Raw genomic sequence first — 24022 nt, forward strand, 5'->3', positions numbered from 1 at the left:
ATGGACACATTTTTATTATTGCGTTATATGCTGCAGGTGGCTTACAGAACGTTATCTTTACCACATTGCTACGACATAATATTTAATATGCCATTCGGTACTGAAATCACTATTTACTGTAAAAAACACACAATCATAGTCTTTATATATACCACAATTGAAAATAAGCCTCATTCGCTGCCCGTTGTGAAATAAAATCAAAGACAAACGTCAGCTGGGGAAAAAGATACATGAAATGCTCATAACTGGGACAAAATATAATTTCCAAATTAACTTTACGGTAAAACTAGATTTTCCTAAACCATTTTATAACAAGACCTTTTGGGCTCACTCGATGAAATTGAAATCACGTCTCATTGAAACAAACAGTTGCCCCGTTTTCGTTCCACCATTGCACATAAGCTTCGTAGAAAAAAATCACCTTGTGTATCACAAAACTCGCGGTATTATCTGCAGAAACTATTTCGGGATGTCGTGTCGTCTTTTTGCAACGTTAACGTCATAATGGTACCATAACTATAATTATGGAAGGAATGTTGCAGTATGTATCTGTGTTTCTTCCCGGTAATGTCCTTTTTGAAATTGTTCAGTAATGAGAAATCGCTTGAAAAAGTATGGGGGGGGGGGGGTGCAGCATTTATATAATACGACCAGTTTTCTTCAGTGTATCAGCACGTTTGGTTTTCAATATCATTTATTGTGGTATTAGTTGCAGAAATTCCTTACTACAATTTGCTTTCTAGACTTTAAAACTTTTTCAGACCAAAATTGTTTATTGTCGTAAAATACTGAAGTTTATACTAAATGGATTTTCTGTTGATTTAATTCAAATCTAGAGACGTTTATTTGGATTTCGTTCTGCTGAAGTAGGAAGTATTTCATGGCATTATGAGTCTACTGGAAACAATAATAATGTCTTGAAAACTAAATCAATCCTAGGATATCTACGCCATCTGTTGGTAAGTAAGAAAGCTTCATGCATGTCACGTGTTAATGGATTACAGAATGCAAAGACGTCAATTGTTTTAAGATGCTTGTCAGGGACTTGATCAGTTTCAATTATCATTTTGTTATATGAATAGTATTACCAAACAGAATCGTTCCTAAAGACTTCTCAAATGCTGGCCTTGAGTAAAGCAACCAAAAGGTCAGAGTAGTGTGCCTATAGTCAATATATAACTATTTTTGAAGGATGATAGTGTTTACAATACAATTCCGCAAGCAAACTTTCATATGTGCAAACAAATACATTAATAGTTCGCAAATTATTTTGAGTCTTGCTATGTAAGAGCCCCACGCATAAAGTGATAGTTAAAGTACTTCATGAAAATAAAACACAAATTTTGAATATTATTAATGTTTGAATAGTATGCTTCAAAATACATATTAGTTCAAAAACAGTCCCGTGGCTGTGTTTAGGTTTGTAGAGATAATTTGTTTGGAAAATCAATTCGCTTTAAAAGACGGTAACAAGGCCTATGTGAAACATTACACATGTATCTTCACTGCAAAATTCATACAAACCGCAATATAGTACGAGTTCAGTTCGTTATTTCCCCATTTCAAGTGCGTTATATCTCCATTTCCATCATCAAGTCGAGGCGTAGGTCTCATTTCGCCCTTAACTTAACAGCACACATAAACATAAAGCATTTTCTAAAACCCATTAAACTGATTCCCGGTTACATTTGTACAAAAACCTGTCGTCTAATGTTATAATATGTATACGAACTTAAGCTTCGGGAACTATTATAACAGGTAAGGTCGTACTGAATTGATTCTGTGTTTCGCGTGAGGTCAAACCTACCAGACAGGAAACATAAACAAAATATAGAAATAAAAACAAAAAACATGTGATCGTTAATACATCCTCTTGAATATAATTCAGACAAACACTCCGGCATTGTAAAACTAAATCTTCATCTCTATTCAATTCAATTCAATTCAATAAGTGATTAATAGTAGCTTGGAAATACATTTTTCATTGCTATAATTCGTGTTGTTCAAACTGTCTTCGTTGTGTTTCAAAGCCATCCAGATGACGCTAGCCATATGGCCTACTGTGGCATACTGGTCCTGTAGAACCCCTAGAATTACTGGATTAAGCCTAAAGCTGAAACTGGTGGGTCCAGCAAGCAATTACTACAACATATTTTACATACAATATTAAAAACATAAAATACAGTTTGGCTTTTTTCGACCACAAGTTGTGTTTTGTTTTTGCACCTTTCCAGTATCTGGACTTGCGCGTAATATATTTTTCTTTTATGTCCGTCATATGTGCTATGGAGCAAAAAAAACTCGCTTCCTTTACCGTAACACTGTGTGGCGAGTCATTATCATCATGACCTATTCGTATTTATTTTTCTTTGCCCTACTTTCGTGACAGTTAAATCACCACAACGTCAACGGTTCGCATATTAGTGTGAAGATAATAGTATCACTTGCGGCTAAGTTGTTCCTCACTTCTTAGCTTTTGTGTACTTATTATGAATATTCTTCTGTATATGACAATTTTCTTCTCCCAATGTAGGGGTTACTGTGTCAATCGTTGGCCCCAATTGCTGTTCCACTTTATAGCAAACTACCGAGTTCCTTGCTACGAATATTCTGAATTATTACATGACCAATCGTTAAGTGTTACGATCCATATCTGGTTCAGTAACTGTTAAGGATATGTGTTACAAGTTGGCTTCTCATGCTGCGGTTTTCATTTTCATATTGTTATGTCCGAGTTTTCACTATGAATACTATCAATCGGATTGCCTTACGGAAATGCTAACAGTTTACTATATCATTAAGGAGTTGTGTCAAAAGTGGTGTCCTCGGTCTGTCTTGTTCTTTACTGTTTCGAACTGTTACGTCCGAGTCATTCACTATCAATATTTTAAATTGGACATACCCCCACAACATAAATGGTTGAATACCTTCTTGTGTCCGATGCTAGTTGAAACAGAGGTCAATATCGAAATAACAGAATAAGTACATTCATTTTGCAAACCGCAATCATGACTCAAACCTTTTGTAACAGGAGCACTAATTATGATGAAATTGAGATTACAAATTAAGTCATACGGTTTCCCCTGCATATCATACCGGTAATTATATTGATTTTTTCTGTCTTGTCAAGTAGAGTATACGACGATAATAGGGCAAGGGCGGATATACATTTCAGACTTACGTACCCAATAGTCCATTCCCCGCGGGTACCCGGGTAACCGAATACACATTTCACGCCAAAAAATAAACACGACATACAGAAGTAAATAAACGATTTATTCCCGCGAAGTAATCATACATCATAAGTAATGTACAGCTTGGAATTTTTGTTATGGTCTGTGCCGTTTATGCTGTCGCTATTCATATAAGTTTAATGTATGCATTAAATTCATAAAACGTTAATTAGATTTGATTGCATTATTGCATAAATCATTGCTGTATTGATCTAAAGTGTACCTAAGTAACCCCAAACACGTATTCGGCACGCGGATACCCGACCTTTAGATTATCAGTGTTAATCAGAGTGCAAACGTAACAATGTCGTTCATGCTTATAATAGAGGTGTTCTATGTTACAGACCCCGTCATCATAAACCCATTTGACTCATGCAAAGCCCTTTTTGTGAAGCAGCGACTTCGTGGTCACCTTCACCGTTATGATCACCATCATCTACATCATCGTCGCCCTTAAAATCTCATTAGTCTCTTCATATAATTTTCGGAACAGACCTACAAAATCTAACAAAAGAATCTCACTCAAATACAAAGTGTTCATAAAATTTGTTCGGTTTCAATACGAAATCGAACGAAAACGAGAGCATAACTTTGATGATAACAGAGCTAGATTTTCCCCAGAAATGTCATTTTCATCATTCGCGCGCTCAATAAATATTCATTTCAGTTCTAAACCCGTCTTAATGAAAAATTGCTATCAGCATTCTAGACAACTGCGTTACGTTCAGTCCTGCCTGCTGCTATATCTTCAACATCTTCAGGACTGCAATAAAGGTGAAAAGAGGCTTATCAGATATTTTCTGTGCGTGATAGTGTCAAGATAATGCCCACAAAAATGAAGCAACAGTTGTTGGTGTCCCGTTTTGTGTGGCCGATATTCAATTGGGCTGTGTGAGTGCTGAAAATTTTCTAAAAACACTGAAATTAATACCAAATATTGTGCTTTGAACAAGATTCACTTCATTCAGGGAATCAGCAACTTGACACCTGAAATTTCATCGAAACTGATACTGTTTTATTTCCAATAGACACTACGCTTGAAATACATATTATCATTTAGGAACCATACCAGTTTTGTATCCCTGTTGCAGCGCATACACTGCAAGCGGGGAACCAAACAGCAAACGTTCGCCGCAAACATGTTTACTAAACGCGAAGCTGTCTTAGTATATGAATTTTATATTTTTAATGCCTTTTAATTCAATACAATGGTAGAATAAACACATTAATTGATTTTTTAAATTTCAATTGATATCTTATGAAAAGGAAGAACTTGTTGAGATGAATGAGAATTTAAAAATTATTATCTATTTCTGACGTGCTGTGCCGCCTTTCTACCTCTGCTGTTATAATGCATTTGTACTTTGTAATTTATCATTGTAGAAATAAACAAAAACATTTTGTCTTGCGTTCTTGGGAATTCGCTGCCTTTGATGGAAGCTGATTGTTTTCTTCTAAGTCATTAAAGATCGATATCGACCACACTTATAAGATAAATGATTGTATAACTATTCCCAGAAGCGGGAACTTTGACATACATTGACATAAATTGAAATTTATCTGAATATTTTATGATCGATTGGAAATACCACTGGAGATAAAAGAGAATGAACTGAGTATGAATATTAGTTTATTATGTATTCTATCACATAACCACACAAGCACATGTGCATTTCATCAATGTCAATATAAAACATTATTATGATTTATCACGATAAGCAGAGATCCTACCGTTTATCATTATTGTTAGTAGTGTGCCATACCGTTGATTTTTATTAATAGCTTTATGCACTACTAGTGATCATTATTAATACTAAAATGTCCAATCATTGATCATTATTAATAGAAGTATGTCTATCCATTGATCATTATAAATAGTAGTTTGTCCTACCAGTAGTCATTATTAATAGTAGTATCTCTAACCATTGACCATTACTAATAGTAGTATGTCCTACCATTGATCATTATGAATAGTAGTATCTCTAACCATTGACCATTACTAATAGTAGTATGTCCTACCATTGATCATTATGAATAGTAGTATCTCTAACCATTGACCATTACTAATAGTAGTATGTCCTACCATTGACCATTATTAATAGTAGTATGTCCTACCATTCATCATTATTGATAGTAGTGTGTCCTACCATTCATCATTATGAATAGTAGTATGTCCTACCATTGATCATTATGAATAGTAGTATCTCTAACCATTGACCATTACTAATAGTAGTAAGTCCTACCATTCATCATTATGAATAGTAGTATCTCTGACCATTGACCATTACTAAAGTAGTATGTCCTACCATTGATCATTATGAATAGTAGTATCTCTGACCATTGACCATTACTAATAGTAGTATGTCCTACCATTCATCATTATGAATAGTAGTATCTCTAACCATTGACCATTACTAATAGTAGTATGTCCTACCATTCATCATTATGAATATTAGTATCACTAACCATTGACCATTACTAATAGTAGTATGTCCAACCATTGACCATTATTAATAGTAGTATGTCCTACCATTCATCATTATTGATAGTAGTATGTCCTGCCATTCATCATTATGAATAGTAGTATGTCCAACCATTCATCATTATTAATAGCAGTATGTCCTACCATTCATCATTATGAATAGTAGTATGTCCAACCATTGACCATTACTAATAGTAGTATGTCCTACCATTCATCATTATGAATAGTAGTATGTCCAACCATTGGCCATTATTAATAGTAGTATGTCCTACCATTGACCATTATTGATAGTAGTATCCCCAACCATTGATCATTATTAATAGCAGTATGTCCAACCATCGATCATTATTAATAGTAGAATGTCCACACATTGATTACTTACTAATAGTAGTATGTCCCACTATTGTATAATAGCTTTATTGGAACTGAACAATTACACGGAACTCTTAGTACCCCCAGGCACACCAGCAGAACAAAAGCATTCACCCCATAATCAATTGTGATTTTATGATGTCTTTTTGCACTAACGTAACAGTGTTAATGGTACTAAAACTATAATTGTGTTATGTAGCAATAAATTTCACTCTGGCATTTCTCCCAGTTATGCCCTTTATTTGAATGTTGTCTGCAATGAGAAATTTCAGTGTGTTATCGTTAGTTTACTATTGTTGCAGTAACAATCAATGGAAGTTGGTATACAGTCATTCATTCCTCATTTTTACATCTACTTAATTGATAACCACATTATCTATATCATTTATAGGTACACATGTATTATATGTTATGCAGAAACAACTTTTCACGAGTGACTTTTTGGAATGTAAATACTCTCAAAATAAAATGTTTGAACGTCATTAAATTACTTATTTTATCATATTGATGACCACGAGGAGTGATTGTTTAATTCAATTCAATTCAATTGTTCTTGATTTTTTTCTTTTATAAATAAGGAAAGATTTTCAAGGCATTGTGATGTGACTGTTAACGATACTGATGTCTTTAAAACTAAAAATAAACTACTGGGAACTTTAAGGCTTCTGTTGGTATGTGAGAAGGCGTCATGCATACCATTTGTTAATAGAGTTTGGAATCACAGGTATGCAACGTCAATTGTTTTTAAGATGCTTGTCGAATCTCGAACAGTTGTTTATCTTCTCTGACATGAATAATATTACCAATTAAAATCGTTTCTGAGGACCACTTTAGTGCTGGCCTTGAGTAATGCAAGCACAATGCACAATATAGTGCCAGTAATCAAAATATAAAAATGTGCCAACATTTGATTGTGTTCGCAAAACAGAAAGTGTACCAAATGAGATTGAATTCGTAGAAATAATCACTTTTCAACATATCAACAAAAAGAGAAAAGTAGCGATGTATATATATAAGGCTATAGATTTAAGAACAAATAGTATAAATATTACGGCTAATTACTGACACAATGATTATACTATACACACGCCTTATATCATGTACTGTATTTTGAAAGATTAATTTAAATCTTTAACTTACTTAAATATAGGCGACTACCAACGTTTCCTCAAACGTCATAGAACGCTGACCAGAACGTCATGGTGTGACGGCCCCATAATTTGATATTTGGATGTACGCATAGGTATATTGTTTAATGTATTAGACATCAACTTTAATCTTTTAATCATGGCCAGAAAATTTACACGGTGAACGCTTGAAAGTCACACTGATGCAATGTAACCATGAACTTTGATCAGGGTTTAGTTAATAACTTAATTTAATGTCCTTGAACGTACACATATATACTAGGAAAGGGGTTCATTACACTCCATGCTTTTAAATACATACCACTTAAGATAATCTCCATGCTGTTGTTGGACTTGTAGATTTTTTGTCTGAAACAGCGTTTCGCTGTTAAAAACATGAGTAACATGGCCCATGTGAAACATTACAAATATACATCCACTACGAAGCTCATTGAAACGTCAATAAAGCCCATTTCTTGTCCACGGGTTGAGCTCGTTATTTTCCAATTACAAACTTCTTTATTTCTCCATTTCCATCATCAAGTCGAGGCGTACGTCTCGTTTCGTCTTTAAATTAACAGCACCCATAGACAGAAAACATTTTCCTAATCGCCGTTAAACTAATTCCCGATTGAACTTGTACAAGGAAACTGTGGCATAATGTTATAATTTGTTTAACAAATTGCGCTTCGGGAGCCAATGTACTTTAAGGTAAAGTAAAACCGAATTAATGATGTGTTTAGTTTCATGTTCAAATTTCAAAACTTACACACCGGCCAAATATCGAAGAAAGGCATTTTAATTTAAATACATCCTGTTGGATATACTGACCTTATGCACCAGTCAGTTGTAACCACGCCCCCCCCCCCGCCAGGCCTCGTCCGGGGAATAGCGGGGACTTTGACTTTCGGTCCAGCAAATCACGGCTAAAATCCTCGGTTTGCGGGGACAAACTGCTGGTAAAATCCCCGCCAAATGCCCACACATTCCGGGAACATCCTCGCCCATTCTCCGCTATTTTCGGCGCAAAAACAAAACCACCGCACTCACTCGGCACTTCGGGGCTACCTGGAAGGTAAAAAACACGGCCCATTTCCCCCGCTATCCCCGGTATACCCCTGGGGGCGTGGTTACAATTAACTGGTGCATTCATCGTACGGAAAAAATGTAAAATAAAAGGCAAATCTATTATGTAACAGATTCTATTCAATTCCATTGAATTCATCATTAATTGTAGCTTTTGAAATGCGCTTGGATTTGCAAAAAAATGACTGTTTTTGTTTTAGTTTTGTTTCAAAGCCAGGCAGATAACGCTACTTTGGCATGGCCCGCTAGGGCATCTCTGTCCTACCGTAAACTCCAAGAATTGATGCGATAGATCATTCAGCTGGCATTGGTGCAGCAAGCAATTACCACAACATTACTAAAACACAAAATACATTCTTGCTTTATCGCTCACAACTTGAGTTTTGTTATAGCTACTTTCCAGAAAACTTACCGAGGGTGTAAAATATTTTACTGCGTCTAGGCAAGTCGGTTGAAAAACAAACGGTCAACATAACATTAGAGATGTTTTATGGATCTAATATAAACAGCAACAACGTATTGTATTACTTATGTTTATTTGTCTTAAAGAAGTTATACCTATACAAAATAACAATTTTATTTCCTGCCAATATTGTTCATTAGTTATTTAGATGACAATTGAAGGTAAATAACAGCCAGTATAATTGAATAATTCATACCCTTAAGAGGGGCAATATAAAACTCGTCAACTAGAAAGATTTTTGGGCATTCTTTATTAAATATGTTCTATATTCCGGTTAGATATATCAACAACAAGCGGGTATTTGATTCTTTGCATAGGCATAAAGGCATGGCAAAACGGTAATATTATGAAGCAATAATGTTCTTTTATTTATTTGTTACCGTTTGCTAACCCCTGACAGTGCTGACAATTGAGTCTCACTTCTTGTTCACATTAAACTGACAGCAAATAAACTGTATCTTAACTATATGCCAGCTAGTTTTACTGTCAAAATTGTATGAACACTTATTCTTAATTATAGTTTGTTTTCTACCATATTTGTCCCAAAACAGGTTCTATATTATCATTGCAACTGGCTGTCATTTCAATATATTGTACTGCCATGACTACTCAGTTTCGTATTCATTAGTTATAACCTATTTTCATGACATTTGAGTCACCGCGATGATTACGGAGCATTGGTCAGTAGGACACTTATTCGCTAGAGACTGAATTCAACGCTTCCTTAGTATCTGTTTGTGACATTTCTTTGGGCGCAATAGTCTTAAGAAGTAACTATATAGCTCGACAGTCGGTTTCTGAGGCTGAATTTTGTATCATTATCCTTTAACCTATGATTTCTTTGTTAGAAATCTTCTAAAACTGACATTCTCAGAGCATGGCCTTACAAAAAGTGTTACGCCCAATAGCTTGGTCATTAAATGTGACAATGCTTGGCTTCTCAGGTCATGCTTTGCATTTTTATACAGTAAAGTCTTGGTCCTGTATTCCAACGTTTCTATATGCAGCCTATTCATTGCATGGCCTTATAGAATGTCCGTAGTGCATTTAAGGTAATTCATCCATCATTTACACACTAATCATTTACCACTGGAAAAGTTTCATTTTAAAGGGGAAAACACGGTATGTTTGAGCACTTTTTGTCGAGAGATTTTTATATAGACATTATTTTATTTAAGGAATAAATTAATTAAATTACAAAAGAAACATAGTAAAAATTTGTTTTATCAACTCCCTTTAATATATCATATCGTAATAGTAGCGTAATTATTGTGTAATTAAAAAATGTTATCCATGCACAAATATAGTGGTATATCAATATAAGTTAATTTCGATGTTAAAATCTGGAATGCACTAACACATCGTTCCATCCTACTGATGGATGGCTTACCTAAATGTTGCAACTTGTCACACAATAATGAGTGTTGAAATATGGTCGCCGACTTCCGCACCTCTTTCGGCAGTCTCGTATGTTACTCAAATGCCACACCATGAAGGGCGTATTAGTGTTCTACATGTGCATATAAGAAACTTGTTCTACGGTTCAATGTGTTGAATTAATGTAAGGACATTCGCAGTAGTCAAAAACTTAAACCTCCCACATCTGTTTGGGGCACAATGCGGGGGCTCAAACGACAACATTACTATGAAAAATTGAATTTAAAGTCTTCCAGGCTCAGTCTCTGTAGGACTGGGATTTTAAAAAAAAAACCAGAGTTTGGGCGACATTTTACTGCCTCCACGTGGCAATCACAAAACTGCGGTAAATATAAATAATACAATGAAAACTGCTACATATAGTCGGGACTCATGTACCAGGCATTCCCAGTTCATAATCGGGACTCATGTACCAGCCATTCCCAGTTCACTTAAACACCGAATTCCTTACCATTTCGTTGTACAATACATTCTCCAAATAGTTTTTGCACTCTAACCTGTACCAAAAGGGTTTCTTTATAAATAATAATAAAGAAAACACACCCAAGAGCAATTTGTATATTAATTTGGCACGGTTCTTGAAACGAAATCAAGCGTTACTGCCACCATAACTTTAATTATAGCAATGCTAGACTTTCATCAAAACAATGTTGCGCTCAATAAATATTCATATCAGTTCTAAACCCGTCTTTAATGAAAAATTGCTATCCGTATTCTAGACAACTGCATTATGCTCAGTCTTGCCTGCGGCTTCATCTTTAATATATTCAAGATTGCAACATAGGTGAATAGAGGCTTATCAGTTCTTTACTGTGCGTGATAGTGTCAGGATAATGCCCGCCAAAAGAAAGTAGCAATTGTCAGCTCCTCGTTTTGTGTGGAGGATATTTATGTGTGGTCGTTCAATATTAACAAAACCTATTGCAATAAAAAAACATATTATGTTCTAAACGTGTTATTAACAAATGTTTATTCAGGGATTTTGCGCAATGTGAAAGTACAAAAAAAAATGGTTTAATTCCTATGCTCAAAATATATAAATATGTCGTTTTGGAAAGTTTATTAACATTCAAGTATTATGTTGACCTGTCTCTGTATATATAATAGATTTGAATGCCTTTTTAATTCAATACCAAAGTAGAGTAAACACGTTTATTGACATTTTAAATTTTAAATGACAATTTATCAAAAGCAAGAATGTGTTTAATTTGTAGAAATGAAAGCGAGTTTAAATACTATTATCTATTTCTGACATGGCGTTCCGCCTTTTCACCTCCGCATTCGTAACGCTCGTTCATAGTAATTTATCACCGTAAAAGTCGTCCTTTTGCGCTGTATAATGGGTATTTTGCTGAAATTTCTAATGGAGGTTAACTGTTCTTGTCCCTATCATTAAAGATCGATACCAATCAGATTCATGAGATCAATAACTAAAGAACTACTTTAACAAGCGGGACTTTTGACAAACAGTGACATAAATGGATATTCATCTAAATAATTTATAATCAGTTGAGAAAATACCAGCCCGATAAACCAAAATGTATTGTATTATCTCTTTACGTATAGATAATAGTTTCATATTACCACCCATTGTGTGTTATGTATAATTATTCATAATGGCATGTCTTAAATCCATTAATTATGACTAGTAAACAGGGGATTTTAGGTTTGCTCTGGCGCACGTATACAAACAAACGAAATCCAACCCACAAAGGGTACTGACATTAAACTCCATACAGAACTTGTTTGCATCCTTTGGTTCCTTCGTCACTATATCAAATGTAGGACAAACTATGAGATCAATTTCGTTCCCCATTATTTAATTCAGTCCGACTATTCACGGTGCCAATATAAACACTTTAATCTCCAATCCTTTGACTTAACATCAAAATGTTAATGTTTATTGAAGAAATAATATATTTTGTTAACAAAGTTGAGGGGAGAAACCGGATATTTATTGTCTGACCCCCATCATGCAATAATTTTGTTAATTATACGTTATCATTTAAGGGTCGGCTTCATAACAGTTGAGGAATTCAATAATATATAATTTACCTGATTTTATTACATTTGTTATTCAAATGAGGTTTTTAGACACTGTCTGTATTCAACTATGAAATTGCGAATGAATGACATCCTTACACAAATATAAATATAATGACGTTTAACTAGGTTGCGTTCATGGTAGAAGGTATTTCAAAATTGCAAAATATCCTCAATCCCATAACCTGATCCCAGGCCCAAATATCTCGAACACTTGTACGTCCCTTATAACAGGATATGATTTAAATGTAAGCCCCGTACTTGTGTGTAAGTATAATTTGCTTGAAATAAAGAGTTACGAGATATTTAAGTTATATTTAAGATCATTATGATAAACTTTTGTTGGTGTTTAAAAATCTAATTTGATTTACTAATTTAGTTGAATGAAACAAGAATTGCTTAAGAGTTTTCGAGAAATTTGGATAATTTGCCAAGTGGTTATTAATAAGATCAGAGTAAAAAGATAAGAAGTTATTTCGAATATATTTTTAATAATACTTTTGTAGTAGTATTACAAAACCCATTTCAGCATCATTAATAAGCAAGTACCTTGCTTAAACTGTTAACAAAAAGTTTCTTATTTGATTATTAAGTATCTGAAAATAAGAATGACATATTACGAATAGAATTTTAATAATATTTTTGTAGTTGTATTACAAAAAACATTTCAGTAACATTAATAAGCAAATACCTATCTAAAATTGATAACAAAAAGTTTCTTATTTAATTATAAAGTATCTGAAAATAAGAAAGATATGGAGTTATTACGAATAGAATTTTAATAATATTTTTGAAGTTGTATTACAAAAACCCCATTTCAGTAACATTAATAAGCGAATACCTATCGTAAACTGTTTACAAAATGTTTCTTATTACATTACCTATATATAATTAGTTTGCAAGTATTACAATAAGTCTCTTATTCGACATTCCAAACAGACTCGACTGTCTCGATACCCTTTGATAAGCTACCTCTATTCTTTGATAGTAAACAATCGTTAACTGCATTGGTTAACCGTGCACACGAGATAACGCGACGCAATTATCATAAAACACTGTTAAATCAACCAAGAAATGAAGCACAATCAACCATTTTCCACACAGTGAGTCTAGTGTGTTAATTATCACTGATACTCACAAAGATTATCTCTGTTTTCTCATGCGATCCTACCTACCGCCCCGTGCTCGGGTAATTGGAAGTTGTGGATATTACATAATGTCAGCCTTCAATAGGTGATGTTCTCTGTCCTATATTAAAGTGACTCGCTCATGGTTTGTAAAATGCGCTTTTTTAAATTACGAAAGCAAGTGTGGCAAATCATAAGGAGTGTTAAAACAAAAATACCAAAAGCTGGAAGATTTCAGCAAATAATGATATTTGTTCAAATATCGTCTTTGAAGACCACAATTTTCATTAGCGTTTAAAACGCGATTGAAAATTAGTTACGGCTGCGGTGTTGCGTGATTGGTTGATTGACATTATCATGTGAAGTTATCTATGTATCCTTAACATGTCGACATAACTACCATTTTTATTAAAGTCCCGGTGGCCGTGTGGACTTTTTATTGACTTTATCGGCGAGGTTTGAATCCCACTAAAACCAAAAAACTTTTTTTATGATATAACTGTACTTTTCTGCAATTTCGATTTCATAGAGTATAAGAATGATAAAATAAGTGTTTTCAGATGCTTTACTGGGGAAAACTAATATTTGATCCAACAACATGAGCGAGTCTCTTTAATCACGATAGCGCACAATGGGAACGTTAAACTTCGCTGACATCATTTCATCAAAATGTATCCAACAGGTGCCAAACACAGTGTTAAGATACGGAGAAGAATGGATTAAGCGAACACGTTATCTATTTGAAGTGCGTTATCATTTAAATTTAGTTATTAAACAAATTTTGAATCCTGATTTATAACAATGATGAAAAGATGAATGCTTTATATATTAAAGGGGCACTATATAGGTCTGATGCAAACATTTGTTTTTAATTTTAATGCGTTTAACTACTCATTTGACTTTAATGATCAAAACAAAACAAACATAATTATATGCTATGTACAGATAAAACTATACTAATTGATGTAATAACTTGTTTTGGTCTTTAAAGCTGCACTCTCACAGATTGAACGTTTTGATAACTGTTGTTTTTTTTTTGTGTCTTGGAACGAACCAATTTATGCGAAAATGCATGTAGACCAGTGATATAAGACTGCTGACGAAAAATCAGATTGCAGATTTTCATATTTAAGTTAAAAACAATGATGTTCTAGGCATCTTTTATAAAGCGTTTGTGCAGCTTTAAGGTCAAATGAGTTTAACGCAAAATCGCATTAAAATGCATTCGATTCGTTTGTACCTCTATCTAGACTGTCTACATTTAATATTAGTTATCAACTTTATTTTGGATCTTGTTTAACAACTGTGATAAAAAGGTGTATAATTTATATATTAAAGTGAGACAGCCTCCTGAATACACTCAAATCGGATCTATGTATAAATGACTTTCGGTGAAAATTGAAAAGCGGTGATTTATGTATGTTCCATTTTGTAATAGTGCATATGTTCATGAGAAAGTCCTAGAATTTTTTTGTTGATAATTATTTCCGACACTTTTGTATCTAATGCTGTTGAAAAGGAAATTGGATTGTTAAGTTGTATATAAGTGTGTTTTTACATGTAATAATTCACAAGTTTAACAGATGATAGCTCTAGTAAAGTTATGGCAAGCGACGCACGATTTATAGCATAAACTAGAAGTGTATGCTGTCGTTGAACATAAACTGAATATAGAAGCCAATTGGATTTCTTTGATATGAAATCCTCCTAGCAGAGCGATTTGTTTCCAGCAGGCCAGATAAAGATCGGTTACATCTTGGGTAAATGGATATAAATTTGTTCATCAGTATTTTCTACTTTCAGGACGATGTTCTTTCCTAGTTGAGCTTGAAAAAAGGCTATCGACCGATCGACAAAAAGGAAAGATTTACGCTGGAAAGTTGATCGAAACCAAACAAGAACATCGTAGTAGCCTTTGTGAGCGCTTCGTGCAAGCCAGTCGATTCATTCTAATGGATTATTGTTACAACGCTCAGGAGAACTAAAATCGGAAAACGAGGTTAACATCATTTCTAATATTCGGGCGCTCTATACATTTTACTAGATAATTGTAGGAAATTGTTTGAAAGAGTGGAGATAATTGCAAGAAATTGCATCGTAAATCGCTGTTTGGTGCCAAAATTGAAAGAGAGATAAAGTGATAAAGCATGAAAATTTGCTCTCGCACGTGTCTGGAAAAGTGAACAGCTCATCAGTACATATTTGAAACGAGCGCACACTTTTATGTTACAAATTGTCTATTCATTAAACGATTACGCGTTTTGATCACAGAGATCAAATCATCTGCAAATTATTTGAATAATTGAAACAAGAGGTCCATTCATTATACGAATTTGTTTGCAAAATATTTGAAGATTTCAAAAAATAAATACACGCTACATATAGCAAGTGGTATATTCAGTGCACGATTACGTGTTTGGACTGGAAAATACATCGTCTGCAATCTTTTTGAAGAATTGAAACACGAGTACAGTCGAGTCAGTGTTTCGTCCATTTAACGATAAAAGCATGTCACCCAGGGAATTGACATCAAAGGAATAATTGTAGCCGACATCAAATAGTTGTTACCGCACGTGGAGGGTCACGACACCACAGTATGTGACACGATGCTGAAACTGACTTCCGGGAAGTTAGTCACGTGGGGCAAACGTCTGACGTCATTACATTCCTATATCCTCTTATCTGCCGTCATGTACACAGGTACGTCATATATTTATTTTATTTTAAATCATTGTTTTGTATTTTTGGTGCTTAACATTATATTCAAGAAAGTTTGTGTTTTTTTGTTTTCTCCGGAGAAAACATCTCAATTGTATATGCACTTTTCGTGGTTCTGGCCCTTGACGTTCTAGATCCTATAAGTGGTCTCGAATGCTAACATTCCAACGAGTAGACAAAATGCAAACAGGTAGGTCCTATAGATAATGGTATTAATAAACACATATTGCAGCTAAGATGATGGATGGATGGCTGTCTGAGATATGTTTTATATGTATTTAATTATTAGGCTTTAAGTTGTAATAACAATAAATGTGATTTTTGTAATATCTTGATGTTGAATGCCAACATTTTCGAAGTATGCCTTGTTATATTTATTAACAGGTAAAATATATTGTATTAAAAATCATAATGGAATATTATACTTAACCGTGATAACAATTATAACAAAACTGCTATGGACTACATAGTGAAGCATAATTACTTAAAGTTCTCCTTACAATAAATGAGTTTTTTTAACATTACATTGTGATTATTTTTTTGAGTAAAACTAAATGAGTCTATAAAGTAAACAACTTTATTATATGCTTTCTGATCGTTAAACGAAATTCATCGGTGAAATAAAAATGGTATTTCATTCAAACAGTGAAATAATAATATAATAATATTTTGATAAGTTTTACTTATTTGAAATTTTAGCCCGCTTTTAATTCCAAATAAAACATCAGCGTTCACTGGGCAGGGACACAAATTTCATGAAATGACGTTAAGTCCGCATACAATTTGTCGCGCTTTTCTGAAAAACTACAATAAACTGTCATTTTAGATCCTTTGTAGGCATGTACCTAACATTAAAATTTTGGTTTCGATGTAAGATTGCAATACATTTAACCTCGCCAGACCAAAAGTAATACGCGACTTGTGAAAATAGGTTTTGCTGCTCACCCCGTGAAATATATCACGGTCTTACACTCATGAAAGCAACAATTAACCTCTATGTCTTCAAGGTTGACATGAGCCTTTATTTATTATGAGCAATCTGCCCGTTATCTTTCACAATCGCTCACGTTATCAAACTGTTTTGTTTTGTACCCGGGGAACCCCCGAATCGCAAGCATTTACCGCAAACCCCTTTAATTAGCCTTCAATAAATTCATGACTGATTATAACCCCTTCTGGTGTAAAATTGCATGTATTTTATTATACAAATCAAACTTTCCCTAGTTACGAAATTATTATTCGATTACACAAATGTCCACCCCTCTTGTATGTCACCTGTAAGAGTTATAAAACTCCAACATTTGTTGATCAAAATCCAAGCGCGTTAATGATTTGGCGGACGTTTATCAATTATATGCAATTCACTGAATTGTTCGACATTCTTCTAGTATTCCATAAATTATGAAATGCCATTCAAGTCATTCTAAAGTTTTTGCTCCCATATACTTAATATAATGCATATTCAGAATTTATGTTTTTCAAGATTGGTAATTAACACCTTCAGCACGTGTTTTGTTGATTACATCAATTAATTTTACAGTAGATGAAAGTTGTTTTATGTATATTTTATAAAGGCCTTTAGGCTGAAACGTTGATTAAGTGTTAACTTAAGGATTTATAATATTGAATAATTTTAAATGCCACTTAGATTGACTTGGTTTGATCATTATAAATATATTTTATCCAATGAGAAGGTTATTATTTCTCAGGTTTTCAGTATATCAGCAGTCAGCCGTTATTGATTTTAATCAGGTGAAGCGGTTTCAATGAAAAGTAACGGGCCCAATTAGTTGGTTGTTTACACAATATTATGTAGACCACTAAACTTTGGGGTTATCCTTATACAAAATAACGGTAATGCGACTGTGTCGCATCAAGTCATTTATTTTAGTAGGAACATACTAACAAACTTTAAACATAGCTAGGTTATTGGAGATCTATAAAAATATATGCCAGGCGAACGATTAATTTCTATTTAGACATTCAAATAAATTGTTGTTAAAATTATGTTTGATACTGACAGTCCCGCCTTGTTATCCTTAAGTTTTACCAAATTTACCCGTGTACTTCCTACGACACTATATTTTAAGTACAATTTTTTTTAAAAGCGACTGGTTATACGATACTTGTTTCTCAAATATAATAATTGTAAAGACTTTGAACGTCACACCTCTTTATTAGAACGATTAAGATGTTGGCAATCAATCCAACAAATATGGGAATTAAAACGAAGAACATTATGAAAAATAAATGTTGCATATCCCGAAAAATATTGTTATCTCACTAGCTCAGGTTTTATTTCAAGCAATCTGGTATTTTACAGGCATTTTTGGAGTAAGCACATGCCGTGTTGAATGCTTTACTTGACAGTTTGTATTAACGGGCAGACACATTGCCTTGAAACTTCCATGTTAAAATGCAAATACATTATTTTTCATTTATGTACAAACATTTCGTAACAGTTTATACGTTTTGACTAATTAGCAAAAAAATATAGAAATCCGTCATAATTTTAAACCACTAAGGTGTTTTGATCATCGAGTTATTTAGACAGTACAGCTGACATAAATACTACGTTAATATACAGTATAAAAACAACACGATGCTGGCTGTTTTCACATTTGTTAAATTGATCACATAATAAGGTTAGAAAACACTTCCTTATTAATGTACATCAATTAGTTATTCATTTTTCAGCTAAATGTTTTCGACAGTACCCATTTATTTCCCACCTCCAATAAATCATCCGCTCATTTCTGGCATTCGTTGTATGCGCCTTTCCAACCGGGCAAATCTTAGACAAACTAAGAAACTTTTTTATTATGCCATGAATATCAAGAACGCTCATTTTCTCCATTTTACTGTTAACCATTCCGGGAAACGTAAGTACGATAGATTTCCATAATAAAGATGCCTTTAGTAAGCGAATACGATTCAAATATAGTGAATTAGGAATCGATCATAACCATCTTATCGTCCTAAAATGATCGAACGAAACGGAGAACAATTACCAGAAGATTCCCCATTTATAATAAATGCCTCTTGTCTCAGAATTCCACACATTCATCCTTGAAACACACCGAATGCTCATCTTAGGGGCACAAAAAGGTCGTTCAATCAAAGCGGATTCTTCCACAATGTGTATCAATATCATTCGGAGCTCCTCGGCCATTTTTATCAAAAACAACCTCGTATGTATATGGACGGTTTACATACTCAAGAAATCGGCATGTTTAAGTCCGCTGCAAGTAGATCGCGTAGTAATTTAATTCAGCAGTTAAACTCAATGACTTAGTTCTTGGGAGTCTTGATTATGTTTTCAATAATACACTTCACTGGCAATACATTTAAACTTAGATCAATAAATACAAGCTAAAACACTTCATTTATTTAATGATATAATTAAAAAAAAAAACGAACTACTTCTACTGATGTACCGGCATACATCCGAGGTTGTTTTCGAAAAAAAATGGCAGAGGAGTTCCGAATGTATCACTATCTGTTATTAAATCAATTGACCAGTAATTGGCCGGTTTATGGATTCGGCCTTATCTAGGGTATGTTTGGCACGCTAGGCTCCGGGTAGATATCACACGCAATGGCGTCGTATTTAGTACTATTTACAAACGAACATTCTCAATTTCCTTTGATCAAAGACGAGCTAATAGTCTGTAATGATTGAAACGATCATTTCAATATTGCCTCTACTGCTGATAACGTTGTAAAGGTTAGTGCATGTGTGAAACCCATCACAGTTCCTGAATAAGCAATTCTTCTGACGCAAACAAATGTATTATGTGTACTTAATGAATGGACTCTATGCATATACATCGAACGTATAGCAAATCTTAGAACACAAAACGCCTCTGAAAACAATTAACTTTATTGGTAATAATCATTGAGTACGAGCAAGAAATTTAAATACTTTAAATAGTTTTTTTTTTATAAAAGAGAACTATAATAAAAAAAGTGTTAAACTTTAATACGCCCTTAAATGAATCAGCCATGTGACCTTTGTGTATTCACTCTCTTACCACTACGCGACAGAGCTTTCGGGGATTATTGGTCATTGTCAACAATATCATGCTTATTTTATCCTATCTTCTAATAACCCACAAATAAAGCGCCTGCACATTCTCGTTATCTAGTAGCCCACAAATAAAGCGCCTGTACATTTGCGTTACCTAGTAACCCCCAAATAAAGCGCCTGTACATTCCCGTTATCAAGTAACCCCAAAATAAAGCGCCTGTACATTCCCGTTATCTAGTAGCCAACAAATAAAGCGCCTGTACATTCCCGTTATCTAGTAACCCACAAATAAAGCGCCTGTACATTCCCGTTATCTAGTACCCACAAATAAAGCGCCTATACATTCCCGTCATCTAGTAACCCACAAATAAAGCGCCTATATATTCCCTTTATCTAGTATCCCACAAATAAAGCGCCTATACATTCCCGTTATCTAGTAACCCACAAATAAAGCGCCTATATATTTCCTTAATCTAGTAACCCACAAATAAAGCATCTATATATTCCCGTTATCTAGTAACCCTAAAACTAAAGCAGCTATATATTCATGTCATCTGGTAAGACACAAACAAAGCGCCGGTGCAGTTCCAATAACAATTAACCCACAAATAAAGTAAATATGCATTCCCTTAAAGCACTTGTGAACCACCCTTGATAAAAGTTGTTTCCAAGAACAGACGCGAGACAAGATTATAATAAAGACGTAATAAATCTAGGGCCATTTTTTTTCTTGAACAAATAGTTTGTCAAGTTTTGAAGCCAGAAACGAAGCTTATTGTCAGAACTCAGACAAGAAACAGTAACATTATCTAGTCATGTTTACTGCTTACAAATCGACTCGCCTGTCAAAAGTGAGCTTTTGTAATTGAATTTGGCTAACAAATTGAGAAAAGTTAGACTGCAATATATAAGTATGTTATCATAAATAGAAGTGGAATTTCCGGCTTACGAACACACGAGATTTCATTGGCTCCTTCAAGAATAGTAGCTGAAACACTAGAAACATGAGTAAGCAAATTTGAACCGATTGTTATTGGGTGAATTATAAGAAAATATATGGAACAAAATTGTTTGTTCGTTCAATATATTCACGAGTCGCGTGTAATAATTATATAAGTGTTCTCAAGATGAAAAATATATATTTCGATCTTATACTGGAACATACCTTTTATCTTTTTGTTATAAGCCTAACATAAAATGACATTTCAGTGTAGATTTTCAGAAAAACGCGCAAAATTAAATTGGAAAGTAACATGAGTTTGGAAATGCCGTCGATAAAATTGTGCCCCAGCTCTGTGCGCGCCGATACTTAATTCTGGATTGTGTGCGGCAACAACTTCAAATAATATGCAGAACGCAGTCCGTAACTATTAGAGCAGATTGCTTACTAGGTATTTTCGATGTAAATGTCAAAAGTTAAAAATGTTATGTTGATCTGCCGATGCGATCTCCGAGATACGGTTATAAAGGTCTGCAGGACTGGGGGCCTGCAACCTAAAAAGTGAAAGAAATCAAGATGTTATTTCACTGAAACAACGAAATATACTTTAATCACACTTATAAATCTCTATTAATGATCGGAAAGTACATTATAAATATTATTGATCGAATTCCTGCGATAATTTCTTCTATTCAGTACGATGGAATTTCTTCGATATCTTTTGGTTGCAACATTTCTCATTTTTTTCGACATTTAAATTTCATATTGATCAGCGTTTTATTTACCTTACTTGTAGGGTCAATCGCCAGCATATTAGTTATTACTATTGCAGGGAAACTTTATAGTCTACTTCTTTAATTTAAGTAAAGAGTGTCATTCAACCAGTCGCATTTAATGAAATTCAAACTAGAAGTGCAATCGAAACTGTTTATCGAACTCTGTTATCTCGATGTTCTGGTTATGTCGAACTTTTTCGAATATGTTGGGTTTAGTAAGACATGTTTGTATGCTAGTTATATCGAATTTTCATTATAAAGAGGTGTTTCCCGAGGTCCCAACGACCTGGACATAGCGTGTTTGGACTGTATAACATTGCTTTACGTATCCTAAAGCTGGAAGTACATGGCTAATTTTCATATGTATTTTGTTGAGAAATCTCTCTTGCGCGATGAAATATGGTAGAACTTGCTGTATCATTTGCAAATAACCTGCTCTGCAATCACGCACACATCTTCTATCGAAGTTAGTCATATTAAATATATTTTGAAACGATTTAAGATTTTACTTTTCTGAGCCAGTTGCTCAAACTGCACCTCAAAACGTAAGGGAATATAAGCTCTTGTTGTTTTTGTATCAAGTTATTCAACATCAGGACCCAGGAGACACGAAGTGTTTTCAGACTTGCCAAGGAGACATCAGATGCTAGCTTTATATGATCGTCTGCCAGACATATTGGTGCGATAAACCTGTATTACTAAGAAACTCTTTCTCGGTAATTTACTTACCCAAATTCCCAATGTCCAAATTTTAAAGTTCGTGGTGGACACATAAATGCTGGGTAGACGTTTAGTGGAAAACAAACATAAACTATTTATTTATTACATGCAAAACAAACTGCAAACATTGAGGATCCGCTGTATGGTACATTTAGATGACCTGCTAGCTCCATTATCACGAAAATACATAAGTCAAATCTCAATCTCAGTATCAAATCGTTTTATCACATAGCATCAAAAGTTATAAAAGAATTATTTTTTTTACACCTTTTAGAAGCGCAATCTTTCATAGAATATGTTTAATAACGCCTTTATTTAAGATTCCAAGGGGAAAATATTCTACAGCCAAAAACTGTATTTGAGTATATTATTTGTTCTAGAATTGAACTATCGACACAATCTATTTATCAGCAAATTCTATGAGAAAATACCTTTCAAAAAAAGAAAATTCACCAAAATGTAAAATCATTCTATGATTTTATTTTGTTACACGAGTTGAGGTTAATATTTTTGTGATATTGATATTTTGTGTTTCCATTATTTGCGTAATATTACTTATCTATTATATGCTTTTTTAGACTTTAAATAGGACTTATCTTTATGATAATCACAATTTTTTTTTATTTATAGTTATTATATTCAAGTATGAATTTTAGCAAAGTTTGGCGAAATTGGGACCAGAACTAAATGCACAATGTTCAAGACTAACATTTATACTGAATCTGATTTGAAGATAAAATACTTTCCAAGTTGGTATGTATGTGTTTCTTAATTTGCTACTGAATAACTTGTTATTACAGTAAATAACATCAAATAAAAGTAGGGAATTAATTTGCAGGTTCCATTTCTGAATACCACTGCCTTTCAAATACATATACCCTGTTTCATAGAAATAATTCATTGATGAAGTATGCTGTTTTATCCTTAATTGTCTGTAAATCATCCATATACATAGGCAGTTTATTAGTGCAGGCACTTAGTTGTTGGCCATTAAGAACTGAGTTTTATTCCTGTTTTCGCTAGTTTATGTTTCATGGAGCGTACGATTGCTGATTATGTTTGCAGGAGAACGTTGGCGGCGGTTGGTTCACCGATCCTTCGCCCTCACTTCGGGCTTTTCTATTTACTGTAGTATTTTAAAAGAAACCCAATCATAATTGTACTTAAATCCTGAATAAGAATAACAATCATGTCTTCTGAAACATTTCTTTTATGACGACCTTTCCATAAATGGCCTCTCAAATTTCCGTTAACATCTGCGACAATTATGTCTAACAGACCCCTATCCCCTTTTAAAACATCCCATTGTAACATAAACGTCTTTATAGAGGTATATAATGTCGCTAAGTATTCTTCTAATAGTCATAAACGCCACATTGACAATATCAATTTGACTTTCTGAAACTCTAATTCCTTACAATGTTCTTTATTTTCAACCATAAAAGGGTTCTTATTTCGCTAGAAGTGA

At 33.8% G+C, this 24022-nt stretch overlaps 1 protein-coding gene across 5 annotated transcripts in view; it reads left to right on the forward strand.

The window, feature by feature from the left end:
* Positions 1–24022, forward strand: part of LOC128227968 (MAM domain-containing glycosylphosphatidylinositol anchor protein 1-like) — a 167117-nt gene that overhangs the window by 103328 nt on the left and 39767 nt on the right. For all 5 annotated transcript variants that reach the window (XM_052938957.1, XM_052938955.1, XM_052938959.1 and 2 more), the window contains exon 2: positions 15174–16070. In XM_052938957.1, the coding sequence (XP_052794917.1) occupies positions 15977–16070 (94 nt within the window). In that variant the 5' untranslated portion in view covers positions 15174–15976. The remainder of the gene's footprint in view (positions 1–15173; positions 16071–24022) is intronic.

The sequence above is a fragment of the Mya arenaria genome, chromosome 3 (assembly GCF_026914265.1).
Source record: "Mya arenaria isolate MELC-2E11 chromosome 3, ASM2691426v1".
NCBI classification, from domain to species: Eukaryota; Metazoa; Mollusca; class Bivalvia; order Myida; family Myidae; genus Mya; species Mya arenaria.